Source organism: Centroberyx affinis, unplaced genomic scaffold (genome assembly GCF_046629955.1).
Source record: "Centroberyx affinis isolate AG114_WGS23_722 - 3 ecotype Tasmania unplaced genomic scaffold, CSIRO-AGI_Caff_v1 ptg002016l_1, whole genome shotgun sequence".
Classification (NCBI taxonomy): Eukaryota; Metazoa; Chordata; class Actinopteri; order Beryciformes; family Berycidae; genus Centroberyx; species Centroberyx affinis.
The window spans coordinates 34,899-59,546 of NW_027280358.1; the positions used below are offsets into that span (position 1 = coordinate 34,899).

General features: G+C 39.2%; 1 protein-coding gene across 1 annotated transcript; it reads right to left on the reverse strand.

The window, feature by feature from the left end:
* Positions 1–4,838: 4,838 nt before the first annotated feature.
* On the reverse strand, positions 4,839–23,555 carry LOC139653992 (tyrosine-protein kinase Fer-like). The gene is made up of 5 exons (XM_071531012.1): positions 23,432–23,555; positions 19,954–20,111; positions 8,016–8,147; positions 5,476–5,649; positions 4,839–5,005 (listed from the first exon to the last, which is right to left on the reverse strand). Exons 2-5 carry the CDS (start codon positions 20,020–20,022, stop codon positions 4,865–4,867), a joined length of 516 nt encoding a protein of 171 aa, XP_071387113.1. The 5' UTR covers positions 20,023–20,111; positions 23,432–23,555; the 3' UTR covers positions 4,839–4,864.
* Positions 23,556–24,648: the final 1,093 nt, after the last annotated feature.

A 24,648-nucleotide genomic window follows, 5' to 3' on the forward strand; every position in this document is an offset into this window, starting at 1 on the left:
TCAGTCCATGATGAATATTTATAATTGAAACCAACAGGAATACAGAAAAGAAACAAAGTGACCATGAGAGATGAGAGATGGGATCATTGTCAGCTGTTGTCTGGACTACAGGCTTTTCTAGCCAAGCAAAGACACCAAACTCATCAGCATTACAGCTGATGTCTGCGTCCACAGCAAATCTAATAAACTAATGTAGCCTACATAGGGAAAATCTCCATATTTCAAAACTTAATCTTTGGAATAAAAACAACATAACCAAAATACAACTTTACAGGGGGAAATAAAGGCATAACCATTACTTCATTATATGAAGTGGCGGGGGGTAGGTCCGGCGTCGCCCACAGAAGAACTAACCGTGGCTTACCGGGTTAGTTTACCGGGTTAGTTTACCGGGTTAGTTTACCAGGTTAGTTTACCGGGTTAGTTTACCGGGTTAGTTTACCGGGTTAGTTTACCGGGTTAGTTTACCGTGCATCTCTCCAAAAATGTAACTACAGGTTTCTCTCGCTGTGCAGCTGCTATTTAACCAACCAAGCAATGACTTCTATTGACCTTTCTATCGAGCATGTGTTATGTTTATATTGAGTTAAGTTAATTAAGTTCTATCGCGATAGAAATCTTATCGTTTTATCGCGCAGCCCTAATTTTTACTGGTCTCTACTGTATTTCTATTGGTTTCTACTGGACTCTACTGGCTTTAATTGCACTCTACTCCAAGTAAACTAGTTTCTATTGTATTTCTACTGTGTTTTCACTCACATGGCCTGCAGGCTGTCAGCTGTCAGATTGTTCCAGAGAATCTCATTGGCCGGCAGGTTCTCTGTCTCGTCCAATAGCGAGGCATCGAACTCCACGCTGGGCTCCGGAGTCTCCGGGGAGCTGAGGAGACAAGATGGCCACCGCCGAACCATCACCATGGTAACCAGGTCAGACAAAATGGGCGACAAGGGACGAAGATTAAAGAGGAAAATTAACAAAAAACTCTAAGAAATACAATAATTTACTTTACTTACTTAAAAAATAGAAAAAAATTGGTGAAATTTAAGAAATACAATTATGGAAAATATTTTGAAAATTTTTGGGGAAATGTAGGCATTTTTTTTGTAAATTTGCAGAAAAAAATAAAACAGGAAATAAAATATTTAAAGTACTTAAAGTAATATATATTTTAAATTTAGGAACTGGGCTCTGGAGTCTCCAGCGAGCTGAGAGACAAGATGGCTGCCAGCGAGCCGTTGCCATGGGGACAAAATGGCCACCGAGAAGAGGGAAGGTTAATGAGAGAAATTAATAATTAGGAATTTGTTTGACCCTCTAGACCCCAGTGGAATTCTAGAATGTTGCTGCAGTTCACTGAGAATCCTCATTAAATCAGCATTTTCTTGCTCATTCCAAAAAAACAGTTCTATCTCAAAAATAAAATAAAATTGACCATCACAATTTTAAAAAACACTACTTCCTCTTTAATTTGGTGCCAAATACATGGCAAAGCGATTCAGGGCCTCTCCTTACTTTAGTGTCAACATTCACAGTATGACAACAAAACAAATCCTTCCTATCTTGGCTAACGATAAGCTTTCAAAATCCATACAAAACCTCCAGCGCTTCAACCCACACAGGAATATAATAAGATCACACAATAATATTTGCCAAACAAATACAAAAAGTCACCAAATTTCTATGGAGAAAAGTCGCCGCAAAGCGGTCAGTCCTCCCTACTGACTCTTTGATACACTGCCTCCCGAAAAACAGTGTCCGTCTCCGGCAGTGAGAGCCAGGTTGGTCCCGCTGTCCGATCAAAACATTTCAACTTACAATGTCTTTGTAACTTTCCACTATACAAGGTGGGTCAGGTTCTGTCTCACAGCACAATCTTACAGCTTCCATAAGGTTTTAAAAGCGCTTATGTTAGCCGGTGCAGCCATTTTTAGAGCTACTGGTGGAGGACAACTAAACCCAGGGAAAAATCAAATATGTCAGTGTCACCATATATATATTTTCCCATTCATCGATGACAACTTGAAGAATATATAAAATGAAGCTCATAACTTGATGTTCTGTTTTTGGCTGCTACAGTGAAATACAGAACAAGCACTCAGGAGCTATGGGGTCTAGAAGGTTACATTTTGGAAATGCTTCTGAAATAAATATAGAATACCTGAAGTGTAAGAAATAAAATTATAGGTAATGTTTGTAAAAAGTCAATGAATTTTGATAAAATCACAGATACAAAATAAGGATTAAATATTTAACATTTCATAAAAATGTTACTTTCAACAACTTTTTCCATTTTATTACTTAAAAAAAAAAATTGCTACATGAAAACGTGGGTCAAAAGATAACCCAAAACAAAACAAACAAAAGTAACGTAAAAAAAAAAAACCTGTCAACCAAATAGGAATTCTGGTAAAATTCAAGAAAATAACAATAATAAACAAGACAAATATTTAAAATTCTAACAACTAGTAATACATCATGTATATTCAACATTTTATGAAATGTTAAAAATGTTAAATTTAACAACTCTAAAAACAAACAACTTTAAAAACAAATACGTAAAACTATAAACTATAAGTAAAATTATGTGAAATATTTGGAAAAATTTAAGGGAAAATGTACGCAGTGTTTAGTAAAAATCTACTGAAAAACATAAAAACAAATATTTAAATTAAAAAATGCATAGTATACATGTAAAATCTAGCAACATTTTAGTTTAATAACTTTGCAGGATTTTTTTGAGGAATATTGATATTATTATTGATATTATGTTTAATATTTCTCACCGGTAAACCTCAATGAAGTGCTGGTACTCGGCTAGCGGGTCGATCTGTTGGATCGCCACAGCGATTTCCTGGTGAACTTTAACGATTTCCTCGGTCAGCAAACTGGTGATTTCACTGTATTCCTCCAGGATGCTTTTGCTGGAGGGAAAATATGGGAAAAAAATAGTTAAAAAACATGTCGACACTTGGAAAAATGTGTGAAATGTACAGGGAAATCTATGGAAGTACACGATAATACTAAAAAAAAATACATGAAAAGAATTGGGAGTAACAATGTAAAAAATGAAATTTCAATAATTTGTTCAAAAGTTTGGTTTACTGTGTGTGCCTTATGACTGCAAATCCAACAAACAAGCAGAAAATTGCTGAAAAAGTTTAACAGGAAAACAATATTTTCCAAAATATTTCACGGCTTAAAAATATTTTTTGTATTTTTCTTAAATGTTTCTCAGTACTCAGAGAGTATGTCATGTCCTCCTGCATCCTCTGCAGGGAGCTACTCTTGCCTCCTTATCACTCTCTTCCAATACTTTACAATTTTACAACAATACAAATTTTTTTGGGTTTTTTTCTGCTGTCATTTGACCCAAAAGGAGCGACAAAATCACAGAAAAACTGCAAAATAAACAAAAAAAGAGGAAAACAAAACAGGACCAATAAATCCAGCAAAAACTACAAAGTAAGACATTTTCCAACTGTTTATAAAAAAATCTTTTCAAAATTCTTCTTCTTTCAAAATTTTTTTTGGTTTGTGCTCTACTCTACAGAGTGTGCGTCATGACTAAAAATCCAAGAAAACGTACCAAAAATGATAGAAAAACAACATCATTAACACATTTTTCAGTATTTTGAAACGTTACTCACAGCGCATGTGTCATGTCCTCCTGCATCCTCTGCAGGGCGTCCAGCAGCTGCGGTGCGGCCCGGCGCCGGTGCTCCTCCTGCTGCAGCCGCGCGCCACGCACTGCCAACACATACTGGTTGTGCAGGTTGTGCAGCTTCGCCGTCGCCTTGTCATAACGCTCACGGGCGCGCTCTGCCTCCCGGCCTGCCGTTGATTAAGAGGGAGAGGGTTGAGGGGGTTGGTGGAGAGGTGGGGGAGGTAGTTAGCTAAATAAAAGTTAGAAAAATACAGTTTTCTTTTTTTTTAAAGATTATTTTTTTGGCATTTTTTTTATGCTTTATTTGAGAGATATAGTGAGAGAGAGACAGGAAGGTATGGGAGAAAGAGCGAGGGGAGGACATGCAGCAAAGGACCACAGGTCGGATTCGAACCCGGGTCGCTACGGGAAGGCCTGAGCCAAATGGTACACGCCCTACTCGGTGAGCCACCAGGGCGCCCCAAAATACAGTTTTCTGATGATGAAATGCCAAATTGAGTCAAAATATTTGAGAAAATTTGAGGACAAGGACATATAAAGGATTTTCTGAGGTTGAAGCATAAAAATCTAAGACAAATTATATAAAAGTTTGCTTAAAAATAAACAATTTAAAAGCCCAGGAAACAAAAACGAAGCTATTTTTGAGGGTGAACTGCATATTTGTTAAAAATCAAGGAAAAATAGAAAATATGATAAAAAAAAAACAAAAACATTTTTATTCAAAAAGGACAGAAAAAAATGATAGATGAAAAATAAAGCCAAAATCTACTAATTAATAAAATAAAATAGGGAGAAATTCCAAAATAATGACAAAAAACAATTAACAGCAAAGAAAAAAGGAAACTGCAAAAAAAAATGAAACACGAAAGATCACACACAAAAAAGTCAGAAAAAGAATAAAGCAAAAATTTGGAAATATGAAAAGACAGATGAAAAGAAAAACTCCTGAAATAAACAAAAATTATAAATGAAACAGTATAGGAAAGAGAAAGAGAGAACAAGAAATAGAGAAAAGAGAAATGCCAACCAAACCCCCCCCCCCCACAAGAAAAACAATGAAATCAGATCAAATACAAATGACAAAATGTTTTTAAAAATGTCAAAAAACAAAAAGAAAAAAAGAAACTGCTGGCTAAATTTTTAAAAAATTTGAAAAACAAAGAAATATTCAGTAAAATAATGAAAACCACAGAAAAAAGACTAAATAATAAAACAGAATAAAAATGTAAAACTTTGTTCACCTTTGGCCACAGCTTCCCTGTATTTGTCTTTGGCATTGTTTGCGTCTCGGCTCAGCTGGCGATATGTCGTCTTAAGCTTCTCCAGGTCACTCCTGGTTACCTAGCAACACAGAGCGGAAACAATACAACTTTAATGAAAAAGACAACATGAAAGATGATTGTGAAATTTAGTTGAAAAAAAAAAAAATCACGAAAATACCACGATAAAAAAGAAAAAAAAAATCGTTTTAAAGAAAAAAAACATTAATCCTTAAAAAACAATCCTACATTTAAACAAAACACTACCAAATTAATCCCTGAAACTATAAAAATATCCTCAAAACCTTTAAATTTACCCTTCCAAAACTTTCAAACACCTTTCCAAAACACCTTCATAACTCAATTTTACACCTCTAACCAAAAACGTAACCTTTGAAAATACAAATACATCCGCAAAACCAAACTTGAACCCTTCCAAAAGTTTCCAAAAACAACAAAACCCTCCCAAAACTGCTAATTAACACGTAACCTTTAAACAACCAAATTGGCCATTCAAAACTTTCAAAAACTTTCCAGGACCCCCTCGTTCACCTTGTGGTTGTGGCTCTCGAGCTGCTGGTGCAGACTCTGGTAGCTCTTCTTCACCTGCTGCTTGTCTCGGATGAGCGTGGCGAGGCGGTGCAGCGGACCTGAGTTTAGGTCATCAGCGTGGCCACGCATCACACGCCCCAGCTCCTCCGTCTGACGCACCACCTGGGCCCACGACTGGAGAGAGAGAGGGAGTGAGAGAGAAAACTATAGAGATAAATCACAGATCATCAGCATAGAAAGGGAAGAAAATACTAAAAAACAACCAAATAATTGCAAAAAAGACAAAATTAAACAATACCAAAAGATGACAAGAAATTATAGGAAATGACAAAAAATGACCAAAAACAACAATCAAAAAATTAGAAAAAAGAGAGAGGGAGAATGATACTAGAGATAAATCACAAATCATAGCATAGAGGGAGAAGACAACAAGAAAAGGTCAAAACAAAATGACAGGAAGTGACCGTCTCTTGCTACAAGAAACAGGAATTGGAGAGAGAGGGAGAGAGAGAAAATTGCCAAAAACCCTATGTAAATAGGGATATTGAAAAAAAAACTGCAAATGCCTCCCCAAAAAAAACAACACAAAATTAAGACACGAAAACATTTAAAAGAGACTACAAATCCCTATAAAAAAGTACAAAGTTAAAATACAAGAAAATGTAAAAGAAAATAAAAAACACTCCCAAATAACCACTCCCCACCCAAAAAACTACAAATTCATTTAAAAAAAACCAAAAAAAACCTTAGATCTCAAGTTAAACTACATAAATATTTTTTAAAATATGGCCCACAGCTGGGAGGGGTGAGACACAACGAGATAGAGTGGGGGAGAGAGAGAGGCACAGAGAGAGAGAGAGAACGACAACATGCTGAAACTGAAATTTTGATGTCCTTAATAAAATAAAAACTACAAATTCCTTCCAAAAAAACTACTAAAGCTTGCCAAAAACCCTACAATAATAACTATAAACAAATAGGTCCCATATTTTACACTTTCCAGTGTTTTATTTTATGTCTTGAGGTCCATTAAAAGTTGTTGGTGTCATGTACCAAAAACACTCTCAATCAATTTTTACACCTTCATTTTCCAGCATCTCCCCGAGCCTTTCCAAGAACAGGCTGTTTTTGTTGCTGTGTCTTTACAAATCATTATTAACGACCCTCTGTTCTGATTGGCTAAGCGTTTCAAGAGTGAAACACCATGGCTCTGCTAGCCACAGGTGTTTAACTGGTTTAACTGTAGTGAAAACTCTCCAGTAAATAAACAATGGCAACCTCTCAAAGTAATTTGATCCAATCAGACATGTTTGAGCCAGTCAGATCCTGAATTTGCAAGAACAGAAGACAACAAACCACCGCCACAACCAAGACTACAACAGAACGTTTCAGAATGGTACATTCTTATCTTTTATCTTTTTTATGCTTTGTTAGTCTATTCTTTCTTACAAAAGCCATGGTGCTGTAGGCGGACAAATGACAATAAGCGTACTGTTGTGATGCCACAAAGTTACGGAAGTCCAAGCGGCTTGTTTAGAGGCTAATATGGATTGTGTGGATTTAGTTGCCGACCGTGCATTTTGATACTTTCACAGTGTTTCAACTCCATTATAATTAGGCAGGCAAAGGAAATCCCATTTTCTACAATATGGTACCTTTACACTAGGGCTGAACGAAATCCAATTGCCATTTTGACAGAATATTGCAGTTGCTATTTAAACTGCGATTCATATCATCACGTTTCATATCATACATATCAAGTTTTTCTTGTCATAACTTTCTTAGAACTTTACATTTTTTTAAAGAAAAGTAATTTCATAAAAAAAAATACATATCAGTGTGCAGGATTTACTGAGTTTGAGTATGATGAACAGTTTTCACAAATATTGTACATCATTATTGAAAATTAACTTTTGCCAATAACCCTCCGTAAATATTCAAAAAACCATAACATTTTGCCAAAAACCAAACGTATATATTTAAAAAAACAAAAACTACAAATCTTGTCAAAGAAAACAGAGAGAGAGTGAGAAAGGGATACAGTATATAGCCGACCGCAAGTTTGAAGTTTAAATGGGAGGAAATGTAGAAACACAGAGAAAAGAGTCTTCTACCAAAAACCCTTCAAAACATTCCAAAAATCCCTTAAAAACTTTCCACTAACCTTCCAAACCTTCCTATAAAATCTCCAAAACTTGTTAAAACCCCTCCAGATTGCATTATTATAATGTAGAAATTGATGGTCAACAGACATTGTAAACGAATAGAGAGAGAGAAAGAAAAACCTAGCAACCGTTATCCTACCTTGCTAACGAACTGAACAGAATAAAAAAGTATATGTTAGCTGGCTAGTTAGCCATACTTTGCGAATGAACACAACAGAACAGAATAGAATAATAATAATAATGCATTTTATTTGTACTGCACTTTTCATTCACAATGAAGCTCAAAGTGCTACAGAGTTAAAAACAAAACATAAATACCAAAAACAAGAAAATAATCACTAAGTTAAAAGTTAGCGGGCTAGCTGTTAGTGGTACCTTACTGACGGTGCTGAGGTAGTCGGTGGCCTCCTGCTTCTCACTTTGCTGGCTCAGGTTGAGCAGCAGAGCGGAGTATTCCTTATCGCTCTTCACCCGAAGAGTCATGAAGCGCTTCACAGTCTCCAGCAGCTAGGGGGCGACACCAGGAGAAAAAATACTATTTAAATTAAACTTGCACTAAGCGATTTCAGACACTGTAAGCAATCCTGAAACTAACGTGTGCTACGTGAAGATTTCCGTGAGACGTAATGATACAAACAAATAGCCACACATGTGGGCCAGCTGTGTTGTTGTTTTCACCTCTTTCCTAAAGCTTGTTGTCAAATTCGGCCTGAGTAATGGGGGAATCGATGAAGCGAGCGAGGAAACGTTTTCAACTAGTAAACTTGCTACCTGCCTCTTCACTTGTCATTGTGGGACATGTGACCTTCAGCGGGAGAAAAATCTGGCAAAGCGAGACTGGTAACCAGCGATATTTCTCCATAGGTACGTTTATTTTAGCCATTAGCCTTTATGCACAGTTTGTCCTTAAGGGCTTCCTTCCGTTTACAAAATGTGTTGTGGTTTCTGTCACCCTCTAGTGGTCAGAAAGAATCGCTTAGTGTAGCCTTAAGAAAAAGGAAAATAAGAAAAACTAGCAGAAAATGTGTTGAAATGTATTTTTTGTATTGTTTTTGTTAAATTTTGTACTATTTAATGGAGATTAGGCGTTTTTAAACATTCAGGGGTGCACGCAAAATGAATGAAAGAAATTATGTTTCAATTAGACGAAAATAGAGGAAAGAGGCATTCTAGAAATATTATAAAATTTCTAGAAATATTTAAGGGCATTGTTGAAGAAATGAATGTCTTTGGATGCTAAGGAGCGCCAGCAAAAAATAAAAGATGTCATTAAGTGAAATTTTTAAAAAAAGAGAATGGGAAAATACCATTTAAATTAGAAGAAAAAAGAAAAGAAGTAGAAGATAAACAGGGTTAAAATATATTCTATAAATATTTAAAAAATCTAAAATTTCATTTGATATTTTTAAGCATTAAGGGGGGCTGGTAAAAAATAATGAAACATTAAGTGAAATATAAAAATAAATACCATTTAAATTATAGCTGCTGTGCAGCAGTGAGTCGGGGCCGGGCATTTTGAGGAGGAAGAGAAAGAAGAAGAGGAGGAAGAGGGAGAAGAAAAGAAGGAAGAGGAGGAAGACAGATACATGAGGGTCCATCAGCAGAACTGCCCAGCCCATAACTATCATTAAAATATCTTTGAAATCATGAGTCTCTAATTCACACAGCACAATGCCTGAGTAGGCCTAAGCATGTTCATTCTGCAGCACCGAGGACTCGAACTCACAACCTTTGCCACCAAAGGTAAGTCACGATTGAGTTGAGCTCCCTGAGAAGAGGGAAAATTAGAGGAGGCTTCACACTATGATTTATGCAACCACCAGGGTGCATAACAACTGTCCATGCATGTAAAGGCAGATGTCAAACTAGTGTAAAAAATTCAGTATTGAAGACAAAATTCGGAGAATTTGCGTACTTCATGTAGACAACATAGAGATGTCTGTTATTTCTTTTTACAAAGATTGATTGCTCCATAAGTGCAAAACTGATGTTTAAAAATGTTCTATTTCTATTAACTGCAATCGTTTACATGAGGGCAAAATTCTAAATACTGTCAAAAATTCAGTTTCTGAGATACAATTCTGAAATTTCCCATACTTCATCTACCATGACTGCTTAATTGTCATTTATTTTCATAAATATTGGAGGTTTATTTAACAAGAATTTGAATTACCTGTTTACAGTACAGTTTATAGTAAAACATTTTGATACACTGTGGGCTCAATTTTTGATATTTAAAAAATCTGGCTGGATCGTTTGTCGAGGACAGTCTGAAGATGCTGTGTAGCAAGTTTGGTGTGAATTGAGCAAAAAATGTGGGCCTACATTGAAAGGGAGAAGTAGTGTGATACTGCAGCCTGTTACTGACAGACAGACAGTGCTAATCACTTTATAGAACATTGTAGTGCTCTCCATTAACAAATAAAACAACAGTAAGTCACATGGGCCAGAAAACTGCTGCTGCACTGCTCTCTATGGGTGGAAAGGTCTGGCCACGCCCCCATCAGTGATGCCATTCAGGTATTTTGCCATCGACAGACGATGTCAAACACTTTGAGTTTTCTGCACTGTGTGATTTAGTGTCGATTTACTTTTCATGAAACTTCAAAACAGTCACAGTTCATCAGGGGCTTGAACTCACGACCTTGTGGTCCAAAGACCTGAGCTTCACTCTGCCAACTTCCACTTTGCTGTGAGTCACAGTGAGGAAACAAAACAAAGGGACGAGTGACAGGTCACAGGTGCTAGTCCAGTCAGAAAGAATATTATAACTGTATTAGTGCCCCACATTAATCAATTTACACATGGCTTTACAGACATCATGTTGACAGTGCAGACATCATTTGTATTTAGTTTGATGAAGATTGATCAAATTATCTTGAACATATCACATTGTCCATTTATCAAACTCTTTGCAGCTGCACATTTCCATCTACTGTACGCTCAGTACAAGATATCATTATAATTTTGGGCTGTTTACTAATTAAGGTATGACTATTTCAAAAATCATGTTGTTTTTTCCCTGTAACGTACGGTTTAGGAGGACATCACTGTGGGATCACAGGCAGTTTTTGCTGTAAACAGAGGGGGGAGATGTCAGAATCAGGGGAGGAACCAGTGTACGAAAGATTTATCTCACTTCAGCCGACATGTCCTGAAAGTTTCAGCTCTCTAGGACATATGGCTGATTTTTAATGAATTTTTGAAGTTGTGACTTTAATACCAATGAAGATTTGGTTATGCAATAAGCCACGCCCACTTCATCAATAATGACCAAATTTCACGGATCGACTTGGACATCATCCTAGAACGTGTACAATTTTCATAAAAATCTATGCAGTCAATTATGAGATATGAACTTTTTGCATTTGTAGCGCCCAGTAGTGGTAGAGCTCAAAATGCTTTTGTGGGTGTGTTTACGCAACACTTCTCAACATGTGTTTCAAATTTTGGCTTAATTAGATGAATGGTTAATGAGTTATGGCCAATTTAGTGTTATGGCGTGTTTCGTTAAAAGTTTATTGGTTAATAAAAGCCAAACCATTTGACCTATCAATAACCTTTATACAACTTTGAAAGAGGACGGTCCCAAGATTCTCCACACCACGTTTTGTGTGAATCGGATGAACGGCCTAGGAGGACTGGCGAAAAAATAATTCAAAATTGTGGACAATACAATATGGTGGACATTGAAAGTGATCTATGGGTTGGACTCGGCACATTCCAAAGAATCTATGGACACAGGAATTTTCAGTCTATGACACACGGTTCAGAAGTTATTGGCCAAAATGTAAAGTTGCTTGTTATAGCGCCACCATCTGGCCAATGTGCATGGGCTGCCTTGCCTCAGTAGTGGTGGGCCATAGGAGCCCACCTGCCAAATATGGCTGCTGTTGGACTTATGGTTTCTGAGCTGCAGATACTTTTAGCGGAGAAAAAGAAAAAAGAAAGAAAGAAAGAAAGAATAATTCCAGCTAATACAATAGGGTTCCAGCACTACGTGCTTGGACCCCTAAATATAGCCGCAAGTGGCAATGGGCGGGGTCCGAGCACAATATGGTAATTTGTCCAAAAATTAGACACTTAAGACATTGTGATTAGTTATCAAGCTTAGCAGTGTGAGGAGACAGCGTCACCCACAGGATTTGAACCCACAATCTTTTGCATTGCAGACCTATGCATTAATCATTACGCTACTGAGTCCAAAGTAGGGCCAAGTTATGACACTGTCCAACCTATATTTCAAGCCTTAGAAAGAATATTTTAAATGTATCAGTGCACTACATTAATCAATATAAACATGGCTTTGTAGATATGATCTTGAGAGTTCAGATATCATTTTGTCAAACTATCTTGAACATACCACATTATCAATTTATCAAACTATTTGCAGCTACATGCTGCGATTTACCATATGCTCAGTTTTCAATATATCATTACAACTTTTTGTCAATTTACTAATTAAGGTATGCCGATTTCAAAAAAGTTTTTTTTTTGTAATGTACGGTTTAGGAGGACAACAATGTGTGATCACAGTCAGTTTTTGCTATAAACAGAGGGGGGTGACTTCAGAATCGGGGGTAAGTACCAGTGTACGAAAGATTTATCTCACTTGAGCCAACATGTCCTGAAAATTTCTGCTCTGTAGGACATACAGCTGATTATTTATGAATTTTTGAAGTTTTAATTTTAACGTCTATGGAAATTTGGTTATTACATAATAAGCCACGCCCACTTTCATCAATCACAACCAAATTTAATGAGTCCACTTGGACGTGATCCTAGACCATGTGTACAAAGTTTCCTAAAAATCCATTCAGTCAATTATGAGATATAAACTTTTTGCATTTGTAGCACTCTTCAACATGTGTTGCAATTTTAGCTCGATTAGAAAAATGGTCAAGGAGTTATGGCCAGTTTTGTGTTAGGGCATGTTTTGTTAAAAGTTTATCGGTTGATGAAAGCAAATAGAATTTTGAAAGAGGACGTCCCACGATGCTCCACACCAAGTTTCACGTGAATCAGATGAACGGCCTAGGAGGAGTAGTGAAAAAAACGATTTAGAACCAATTCAAAATGGCACATAATCCAATATAGTGGACATTTAAAGTAATGTGACTGGACTCTGCACCCTCCAAAGAATCTACAGACACAAGAATTTTCTCTTTGCGACTTACAGTTCAGAAGTTATAGACCAAAATGTAAAGTTGCTTGTTATAGCGCCACCATGAGGCCAATTGACATGGGTTTTGATGCCTTGGTAACGGTTGAGACTTTGGATCTATCTGCCAAGTTTGGTTGCTATAGCTCTTACAGTTTCTGAGATCCAGATACTTTTAGGGCAGAAGAAGAAGAAACTGCGGAATAATAATCCTTACAAAAACAACAGGGTTCCAGCACATGCGGTGCTCGGACCCCCAATTATAGCTGCAAGCAGCAATACGGCAACCGGGCTCAATCTAGCCATTTTGTAGTTTACGCGAGTGAAAAGGAAATACAATTTTTAGTATTCATTCAGAATTCAGTCAATCATTTCAGTGCAACCACATTGCTGAAGTTATTCACAATGGCCAAACTGTTTAGTGGAAAACATGGCTCTTGCTCTTGGCAACTACTGACTTCAGAAAGGACAAGCCTGGATTTGATCCCACAACCTTCCACATGAAAGGCTGATACTTTACCTACTGAGCCAAATGCCTGTTACAGGTTTACTGAGGAGAAACTAAAGGGAGAAGCATCGTGATACTGCAGCCTATGATCGGCAGTATTAATCCCTTTATAGAATTTTGTAGTGCTATACATAACAAATAAATCAATACTAAATCACATGGGCCACTGATCTGCAGTGATCTCTATGGGTTGAAACTTCTGGCCACACCCCAATCAGTGACACCAAATCAGGTGTTTTGACATTTAGTGTTGATTTACTTTTCATGAAATTTCAAAATGGCTACAGTTAATCAGGGACTTGAACTCACAATCTTATGGTCCAAAGCCCTGTCCTTAAACACTCTGCCAACTTCCACTTTTGTGCGCCACAGTGGGGAAAAAAACAAAGGGATAAGTGATTGAGCAAGGGTGATAATCCCATATTTCTATTATGAAATGACTACAGAATTCAAATTTTAAAATAAATTGATCAAATTCACCACATTACATCTACAACATGTCCTCTGTCGATTCAGAACAAAATGCCACAGTAAAACATTCCAGCTCACTGTGGGCTCAATTTTTTATGTATCAAAAATCTGAACAGATTGTTTATCAGGGATAGTCTGAAGATTGTGTATACCAAGTTTGGTGTCAATTGAGCAAAAAATGTGGGAAGAGATACATTTAATTAGTTTTACAGTTTTTGAAAAAATCAGAGTGATGGACTTAATTAGCTCTAATTTGCACTAGCTTGCAGCATATGAAAGTTTCTTCTCACTTGGGCCTAGATTTTGCTGAAAGTTGCAAAGCCGTGCCATATTTATTATGAAAAATGTGTAAAGTACCATTTACAGTAAAACGTTTTAATGGACTGTGGGCTCAGTTTTTGATATATCAAGAATCCGAATGGACTGTTTATCAGTGACAGTCTGAAGATGCTGTTACCAAGTTTGGTGAAAATTAGCGGAAAAAAGCAGATGAAACTATGGGTAAACATTCATTCTACAGATATAAGAAAAAAAAAACTTCTAAAAAGATTTAAAGGCATTGTGTAAGGTTTGACTGCTTTGGACCCAGGAGGAGACCCAGCAAAAAAGACTTAAAAATATTAAGAAAAATGTACAAAAAACAATATACAGTTTTTACCAGGAAAATATAATTTAAATTACTGACAGTTTCAGTACAGTGAAGAAGAAACATATCCTATTGCAAACTGTTCTGTGGGAAAAACATCCCACAGAGTTACAGAACTATCATATATGAAGTCAAGTCAAAGATGGAATCAATAGCTAGCGATGACATGCCATTGGCTAACCCCGAGGGCTAGCACCTCAAGCTAACCCTCTTGACCCAATACCCTTTAGACAATTTCTAGCAAAAGGTTGTTTATTAGCATATTGCTTGGCAGATACTTACTTATGCACAGTGAAGTCATTCAGTAGCGGCGCCGCTACTGAAAATGTCCTAGATTTTTATTTTTAATCAAATGTTTTTCCGTCGAGACCATTCTTCATGATCAAACTGACTGAAATTAGTGATGTGTGGTCATGGACAAAGCGTCAACCCCCCAGAACGCTGGTTCGCTGGACCTACCTCCAGGTTTCGCTGACATTCTCCATAGGTAAAGTGTTCAGAGAGATTAGCGGTAGCACTCTAGTCTCCAAACAGTAGGGTTTTATTCCGCTGGTAGTAGCTAGCTCCTCACTGGCTTCTACTACTAAGCTAGCTCGAGCTAATGATACGCCAAGTCATGGCCACCATGCCGTCTTCGCACCACCTGAGCTACCTTGGCCCAGTATCACACCAGCTAATTAGCCACTCATATAGCATAACAGCTAAATGGCTACAGCTGCAAAGCTGCCTCCCACCATGGGGGAAGAAAATCCCGGCGCTTGTATCTGCACTGACGAGAATAAAATCTTGAGGAAAGACACACACCAGGTCTGCTCCACTTGCCCCAGGCTGGAACACGGCCAGGCAGCAATTAATTCTCCCGGCTCTTTCGGACACAGCGCCCGGTTTACAGCTAAGAGCCTCCATCGTAGGCCAGTTCGCCAAGCTAGCCTCTCGGAGAGGGACCCTCTTCTCACCGCCATCACCGAGGAACACCAGCTTGGTGCGAGTGACGAGGAAACCCCAAACCCAGTTAGCCAACGCTGGGGCTCGGCGCTGGATGTTTCAGACCCGATGTCCGAGGCACCCCTCCTACTGGATTATGAGGAGGAGGAAGCGTCAATGGGAGAGGAGTTTCTCATGTCCAACGAGGATGACTCTTCTTTCGTTCCACTGACTCAAACTGTCAGTGGCAGTACCCTCGACATGTCAGCTGCTGAGAGGGAGGATACAGCACCCCTTCCCACTCTCAGAGTCGACATGCACGACATGTGTAAATGTGCTGCTGGATATTCCCTGGCCTGCTATCACGCCGGAGGTCCCCCGGTCTCGCTACGAGGGGAAGAAATTGCCCCAGGCCTCCGTTTTCCCGGAGCTCCTGGAGGTGGCATCCTCTTTGAAGTAGGATCCGTACTCCAGCAGGACCCCCATCCAAGGGGCGTCTTCTCTGGATTTTGAGGGGATGGAAAAGCATGCCATTGCCCGTGTGTACCTTGGTGGTTTTAACACCGCTCAGGGAGCCGGTGACCCGCTTGGCCACCTACCTGGATGACTGGCTTCTGCTGGCCCTTTCAAACGGGAGGCTACGGCTCACACACACATTCTGATGGCTCACCTGGCCGACTTGGGCTTTACAGTGACCAGGGAAAAGAGTTAATTAACTCCCAGGCAAAACAAAGCTTTTCTGGGTCTGTCTCTGATGTCGGTGCTTTTCTCAGCTCGTCTGTTGTTGTCTCTCAGCGCCTTCAGAGCCATCTTGGCCCATTTCGGCATGTGGGAGACAGTCTCCTTAAAATTGCGCCTGAGACTGTTGGGCTTCATTGCTTCAGCCTTGCTCGTAGTGAGACTTGGCAGGCTGTACAAGAGAGATTTCCAGTGTTGGGGGGCCTCTCTCAGGCTAGACTCGGTGCATCGCGGCCAGCGCAGAGTGATGATCTTTTCTGACGGAAGACGTGCCAATGGGTGCAGTCCTGTTCAGAATAGTGGTTACTACCGATGCCAGGCCGAAGGGCTGGGGGGGTACACAAAGGCAGGACAGTGAACGGGGTCTGGGACCGTCGTCTCCAGCATGCCCATATAAACTGCCTAGAGTTGTTGCCGGTTCTTCTGACCTTGCAACACTTCTCCCATTCCTCAGGGGACGTCAATGTGACGGACAATATCACCACAACATATATCAACCGTCAGGGAGGTCTACGCTCCCGGCAGTTACACTGGCAAGCAGACTGATATTGTGGAGCGACACACGTTCCAGGGACTCAGAATCGGGTGGCGGATCTGCTGTCCTGTGGTAAACCAGATTTGTGTGTGGTTGGGTAGGACGACAGTGGATCTGTTTACGTGCAGAGAAGATGCACAGTATCCGCTGTTTTTCTCTCTACATGACCAGGACCCACCGCTGGGAGTAGACACGTTGCGTTCTGCTGTACGGGTTTCTCCCGTTGGCCTCGATTCCCCCCACACTGTTCAGGGTGAGGGAGAATCGGTTGAAGTTAATCCTGATCGCTCCTCACTGGCCCTCAATGCACTGACTGGCGGAGGTGAAACAACTCGTCTGCGGCCAGCCTCGGCCCCTACCGCTACACAGAGATCTGTTATCACAGATATGCGGGGAAATATTTCATCGTCATCCGGAATGGCTGAGTGGGAGTACTGCGGGGCTTCCTCAGAACGTTATAATACTATTCAGAATGCTAGGGCGTCCTCCACTAGATCTTTGTATGACTGAAAGTGTTTGAGGAATTATGTGCTCAGGAAGGCACAGGAAATTCCTTTCCAGTGTTCGGTGGGTGTGATTTTATCCTTCCTTCACGATTTAATCGATAAGCGGAGAGCATTCTCTACTATTAAAGTGTACTTGGCCACTATTGCTGCGTGCCATGTTGGCTTTGGGGGTAAGACTGTGGACCAGCACCCCCTTGTCTGCCGGTTCATGAGAGGCATGGAGGTTGCTCCCTGTCTCCAAACCCGTTTCCCCTTCGTAGGATTTGGTAGTTGTATTGGAGGCTCTGGTAAGCCACCCATTTGAGCCAATTGCACAGATTGACATGAAGCTGTTAAACGGCTTTATTGTTGGCTTTGGCGTCAGCAAAACATGTGGGTGATATTCATGCACTGTCGGTGCATGCTGCATGGATGCTACTGTACTACTGCAATTTGCCCCTGGGAATTTGTGGGTGACCTTGCAGCCTAAACCTGCTTTCCTAAGGTTCCTAAGGTAAGGTAACTCAAGCTCGCCTGTGGAGCTCGTTGTTTTCCAACCTCCACTGTTCGGCTCTCTGGAGCAGCATTTGTTATGTCCGGTGCACGCTCTGCATGTATACTTGGACAGAAGGGACCAGTTGTTTGTGTCCTGGGCTAACCCTTACTTGGGTAAGCCCATTACAAATAAAGGCTTTCCCACTGGATAGTGGGAGCTATTGCACTGGCCGAGCATGGGTCTTCAGGCCCCGGCCGGTTTACGAACGCACTCTACCAGAGGTTCGGCTACTTCCTGGGCTCTGTTTAGAGGCATCTCTATTCAGGATATCTGTGCTGCAGCTAGCTGGTCCTCGCCTCTCACGTTTGTGGGGTTTTATAAGTAGGATGTCACTGCCTCGAGTATTCCTCGTGCCGTCCAGTCGAGGAGTCTCCATATCCTATAGTGCAGGCCTATTCAACTGGCGGCCCGCGGGCCACATCCAGCCCAGAAGCAACCTCCGAGTGGCCCAGCGAGCTTGAATTAAATAGGCTATTTTAATAGCGATTTTAATATTTTAACTGTAATATTGTTTTTATAAAAATTTGGACTCGTTTTCACTCGTCATGAATTTATTTCCTCCGTGACAGAAAAACACGTCACACGAGTCTCAGAAACTCCTGCAGGTCAAACTGGACTAACGACTGACTCTGACAGACTCACTGTAAACAGACTGTAAGACACTCGCTAGCCTAGCAACATTAAGGCTACAAACAACCCATAATGCAACACTCCGTGCAGGTAGGAGTCGGTTTTACACCGGTACTTTATCCATTCAAAAAGAATGTCTGATGTTGTGAACACGTCTGTCTAGTCCTCCAATGTAAGACGACCCACTTTTTCTGAAAATATGTCTGTCAACCCTGAAACGTAAAATTGACAATGAAAAGCGTCGGTTTAACCCGCCTGGACTAGCAAATAGTAGTTATGTGTAATCTGGTGGAAAGTAACTAAGTACATTTACTCAAGTAGTGTACTGAAGTACAGTTTTGAGGTACTTGTACTTTACTTGAGTATTTCCATTTTATGCTACTTTGTACTTATACTCCACTACATTTTAGAGGGAAATATTGTACTTTTTACTCCATTACATTTATTTCACTGCTATAGTTACTAGTTACTTTTCAGATCAATATTTTATATTTAAAACATTTGATCATCTTTATAAAATAACTATAAAACAGCATTGTTATAGATTAGACTACCCAAAAGTAAAGCTAAATTGTTAAGATTAGCTTCACGTTGACAACTTTAAAATGCTGCTTACATGTATGTCAATAAATCAGTATTAATATTCCAATAATTGATGAAAAATATAACTCTCTAAATGGGGACAGTTTGCATAATGAGTACGTTTACTTTGATACTCTAAGTACATTTTGCTGCCAATACATATGTACTTTTACTTAAGTAAGATTTTGAATGCAGGACTTTTACTTGTAATGGAGTATCTTTACATTGTTGTATTGATACTTTTACTGCAGTAAAACATCTCAGTACTTCTTCCACCACTGTGTGTAATAGAGTGTGTTATTGGTTACTGTTATTGTTATGATTCTGTGCATTGAGCTCTTTTTTATTCTGTTGTGATGTGCCTGGGTCAGATATGTGGCCAAAAATATATTTTTTTATTTCAAAAGTGAAACAATAAACATTTTTACTACATTCATTTGCGTTTGTTTAAATTTATCATTACCAAAAGCTAAAAAAAAAAAGGTTTTAAATGGGCTGCTGAAAATGTCTGGCCCATCTACATTTCCCGGTTTTAAAATCTGGCCCAACTGAATCTGTAATTGAACAGCCCTGCTATAGTGAGACACCATAACAAATGCCATGAAAGAGAACTTTAGGTTACTTGCGTAACCCCGGTTCTCTGAGTAGCATGAGTGAGATGTCTCACTGGACCAGCCTTCTTGCTGCTGGGGTGAAGAGAGAAGAGGAGTGCTTATATTGAATGAAGAGTGACGCGGCGTCAGGCCTGTACATAGGAGGAGGGTCCTGATGCACGCATCACCACTGCCAGCCACTCAGGGCTGGAGGAGTGGAATAAAAGCTTCTGAGACACACAAGGGAGCGAATCCCATAGCGGGACATCTCTTTTTTATGACATTTAAGGCCATAATTTTCACAAAATAGATTTAATGCTTTTTCATACATTTTAATGACCCGCAGATACCCTGATCATTTTAACAATGTATAATACACAAATACAAAATATTAAAAATTAAATATAAAAAACAGCAAAAAAATATAATTTTTAAACAGTTAAAAAAAGAAAGAAAATGTAGAAATTTTCCCGTGAATGTTTACCTTTAATTCCCAATCTTGCAGCTTCAACAATCCCTCATGGGAATTCCGCAAATCCCGACCGAATCCCATCCTGAACACACACACACACACACACACACACACACACACACACACACACTCTAACGGCGAGGGCGAGCAGGGAAGGATTGCATGGTCTGCTGTGGAGAGAGAGAGAGACATAGAGAATGAATGGGAGAGAGCTAGAAAAAACAGTTCTGAAGACAAATTGTGTTTTTTCAAGCTGCCAATCAAGTGTGAGTGTGTTTTTCGAGCAGCCAATCAGGCGCGAGGATCCACCAGGTTACCAGGGTGGAAGCATACTTACACTTATCCATAAACCTTCCAAAACCTCACAAAAGCCACACCAACACTTTCCTAACTCCTCCAAAACCCCTCAAACCCCACCATGAAAATTCCAAAACCAATTTGAAAACCGCAAAACCCCCTAAAATCGCCATAAAAATCTCCCAAACGTTTCCAAAATTATGATAAATCCTCCAAATCCTCTTCAGATCATCTTTCAGTGTTCCTAAACTTCCCCAAACCTCCTCGAACACCTCCAAAACCTCTTCAAACGTTTCCAACGCTCAACAATGTACTGCTACTTCCTCATTGAGAGAGCCGTTTATTCGGGTTCTCGAGTTTTAGTACACACATAACCCGTATACTAGGGCCGAACAATTTGTCAAAATTTTATCGAAATCTCAATATGGCCGACTGCAATTTTCAAATCACAGGAGGCGCAATATTTGTTAAAGGTGAAATGTGTCAAAATAATTTTAAAGTAAATATTGTGGTGCTGCAGAGATGTCCTGGCCTACACATCATATTCTACAGACTGAAGAAAACATCTTTGTTTGGTACAGATCCCCGCAAACATCACACCATAATCATTTTAATACGTTTTTCAATGAAAATGAGAATAATGATGTAAAAATGATCATTCCCTCTAATATCGCAAATTATATCGCAATTGCAATATCAGTCAAAATAATCACAATTAGATATTTTTTCAAAATCGTTCAGCCCCAGCGTATTCTGAATGCTGGAGATGCTGCTTGTCGCCGACAGCCTGAAAATCACACTGTGCCTGACAGACACGTTTTCACTGAAAAAACAAACAACACTGTTTGTGTTAGTATGACAACCCAGTGTATGTTCTTGTATTGAGCGGTTGTATAGTTCTGTGTGTGCGCCGACTTGTGATTTTCCCCTCGGGGCTTGCCGTACTTAATGCTTTGTTGAATGATTCGACTCAACATTATCGCAGCGGCATCGGACGCTGGAGATGCGGCTCGACTCGGACGGCCTGCAGACCAGCTGCTGCTTTTCCCAGCTTGGTTGGTAGTCCTTTAGCCTTTTGGTGTAACTAATCTTGTGATTTGTCTCAAGCCATATTACAAACACATTACAAACACAAAAAAGTTTTGTATTCTGTTAATCTTAACAAATAACTGCCCTCACACACACACCAATTTGAAAACTACTATTATAGTGCTTCTCTCACCATACGACTTCAATATGACTTCATAAGTCACCATCTAATGAAATAGAAACAATTAACAGTAATAAATACAATTAAATAGGATATATTGCCCTCTACTGGCCTAAACCGAGCGCCACACTTGTGTAGGCACATGTTATGAAGACCAGATAGCAAAAGCTTGAAAACCAGAAAAACTCAAAAGTTCGATTCATTTAGATTTATTGACTCAACTTGAACGAATCAACAAAAAGACTCAGACTTACCGGCACTAATCCCAAACCTTCCCCAAACACTTCCAAAACATCCCAAAACCCCTTAAAACAGTTTCCAAAAACCTTCAAGGCCCTCAAAATCCCTCCAAAACATCTCCAAACTAGAGCTGGGCGATAATTCAATATTATCGTTTATCGTCTTTCAGTGGAATCGTATCCTGATGATATGAAGATATTTTAATATCGTGACACATTTCTGCTGTCTGAACTGATGATGACAAGCAAATTTTACTTAAAAACTCTGATAAAATGAGGTATGGTAGGAATATTATTTGAATAATTCAGTTTTGTTTGACATCACACCTAACATTACCATTCGGTTCAATAAGATGAACATTCATTTGATTATTTAAGAGGGGTGGGACAAAATATCGATACTGGAATATATCGTCATTCTTCCTCTTGCGATACGTTATCGATACACTGGCGCCAAATATCGATATTTTTATTAAAACATGCGGGCGCTCTAAACGGATTCCCCGCATTAAGCCTGTTACCATTCTGACTTTACCACTTATCAAATGAATGAGGGGAAAGTGAACGGAAGTTAACTAACTTGCGGTGAAGAAGACGAATAACTCACAGAGGGGAAAATGGCACCACAGCTCCTGCTTTGTGCCTTTTTAGGGGTATTTTTTCTTCTTCAGTTACACAGATATCGTGACGTATCGTAGATGAATTGTCTTGCAATGTATCGAGTATCGCAGAATCGCTGTATCGTGACACCATCGTTATCGTGGGCAACGTATCGTGATAGTATCGTATCGTGAGTTACTCTGTGATTCCCACCCCTATTATTTAACATGATTTTGCATATGTGAGCCATATCATGATCATGATATCGAGAAAAATCCTTATGATTATCATGATATTGATTTCAACCATATCGCCCAGCCCTACTCCAAACCACCTCCAAAACTCCCTGGAAGTACCCAAACCACTCAAAACTTCCCCAAACCATTGTCAAAACCAATCAAAACCCTTCTAACAACCCCCAAAACACCCTAAAATCCACCAAACCGTTACCAAAACCACTGAAAAACCTCCATAACATCCCAAGAGCGGTCCAAACTGTTTCCAAAACCCTTCAAAACTCCTCCAGCCCCTTAAAATCCTCCAAAACCTTTCAAAAACCCTTCATATAAACATTAAAAACCTCCAAATCTCATCCAAAACCTTCCAACCCCAGCCCTCCCCATTAAAACTAATGTCGAATTAGTGTAGCAAGCGAATAGCCGACTCCTTTCTATTAAAACTAGCTAATGTCAAACTCAAGCTAGCAGGCTAAATGCTAACCGTCAGTTTCCGTTAAAACCAATGTAAAAATCAAGCTAGGAAGCTAATAGGCTAACGCTAACCGTCCGTTTCCGTTAAAACGAATGTAAAACTCAAGCTAGCATGCTATAATGCTAAAGCTAGCCGCTACCTCCCATTAAAACTAATGTAAAAGTTAAGCTAACAGGCTAACGCTAGCCGTCACTTTCTATTAAAACTAATGTAAAAAAAAAAAAAAATCTAACAAGCTATCCCTGTGTTTCTCTCTTTTCTCCGCTTTTCTCCTCTTTTTCTCGCCCGTTAAAGAAAGAAGCGAGGAAGAAGAAGAGGAGGAGGAGGAGAAGGAGAAGAAGAAGAGGAGGTGGTCCTGGGACTCTTGTTTTTCCAATTTTCCGCGCGCCGTTCAGTCACAAAACACACCGTTTATTTGGCGTCGCCGACTTACGTTCCGTTTCACTGCTGTTTCTTCTTCTCGTCTGTTTTCCTCGCCGCTCTCTTCTTCTTCTTCTCGTTTTCGTGTGCTTTTCCTCTTCCCGTCCCGGCTCGCGAGCTAACGGAGGCTAACGGCTAGCGGGGAGGGAGGGCGCTTCCGGCGGAGAGCGGAAGTGAGAGAGAAGGGGAGAGGAGAAGAAGAACAGCCAAATGTGTATTTTTATTTATTTTATTTTTTATTATTTTTTACGTTATTTTATTCTATTATTATTATTTCATTATTTTAAACTTTATTATTTGTATTTTTTTTATTCTCATTTATTTTTAGTTTTTTTGTTAAAAATGTATTTTATTTTATTTAAAAGAAAAATGTCATAGTTAATATTTATACTTGTAAAATATATAAGTAAAATAAACAAACAAATGCAATGAAATACAATATGAAATAAAAATAAGATAATAAATAATATAAATAAAATGAATATATATATAAATATAAAAACAAAAAGATGCTTTAATATATACATAGTTTTCTATTAACGTAAAAAAGCTACATGAATAAAATTAAATAAATATATAGAGATTTATATTAAGAATATGTAAATTTATGTCAATGCTAATTAATATGGAATTTAATTATTATTATTAGAATATGTTAAAAGAAATATTCAAAAACTAAATGAAATAAAATAAAATCATAACAATAAAACTATTTAAAAAATATGAATATAAATAAATTAAATTGTCATATAATAAAAAATACAAATAAATATAAATATAAAATATCAATATAATGATAACAAATTGTGCGGCACCCAGAGAATTTCCCCGAGCCTCAGTCCTGTATGGGCTTTGTGGGATATCATGAACTTCATGAATTGCCCCTCTGCACACCCACGACATGCTGAGCTCTCCCAAGGTCAGGAGGTCAAGGTCAGGAGGTCAAGGTCAGGAGGTCAAGGTCAGGAGGTCAAGGTCAGGGGGGATTCCTTTCAGATAACTCTGAATGTGCTGTATGTGAGGCTGCCTTTCAAGCCTTAAAGGAGCAGCTCATCTCTGCCCCTGTTCTAGCTCACGCTCATTTTTCTTTGTATCTACAAGTCGATGCTAGTCACCGGGGGCCGGGGGGGCAGTGCCGTCCCAGGACAGGGAGAAGGGCAGGAGGCCGGTCACCGGGGGCCGGGGGGGCAGTGCCGTCCCAGGACAGGGAGAAGGGCAGGAGGCCGGTCA

Bases quoted from the DNA above. Each gene is read 5' to 3' on its own strand.
- LOC139653992 (XM_071531012.1), bottom strand. From the start codon at position 20,022: ATGGGATTCGGTCGGGATTTGCGGAATTCCCATGAGGGATTGTTGAAG. The intron at 8,148-19,953 runs GTAAACATTCAC...GTCGCCCCCTAG, and splicing joins TGCAAGATTGGGAATTAAAG to CTGCTGGAGACTGTGAAGCG. The intron at 5,006-5,475 runs GTGAACGAGGGG...CTGTGTTGCTAG, and splicing joins TCGAGAGCCACAACCACAAG to GTAACCAGGAGTGACCTGGA.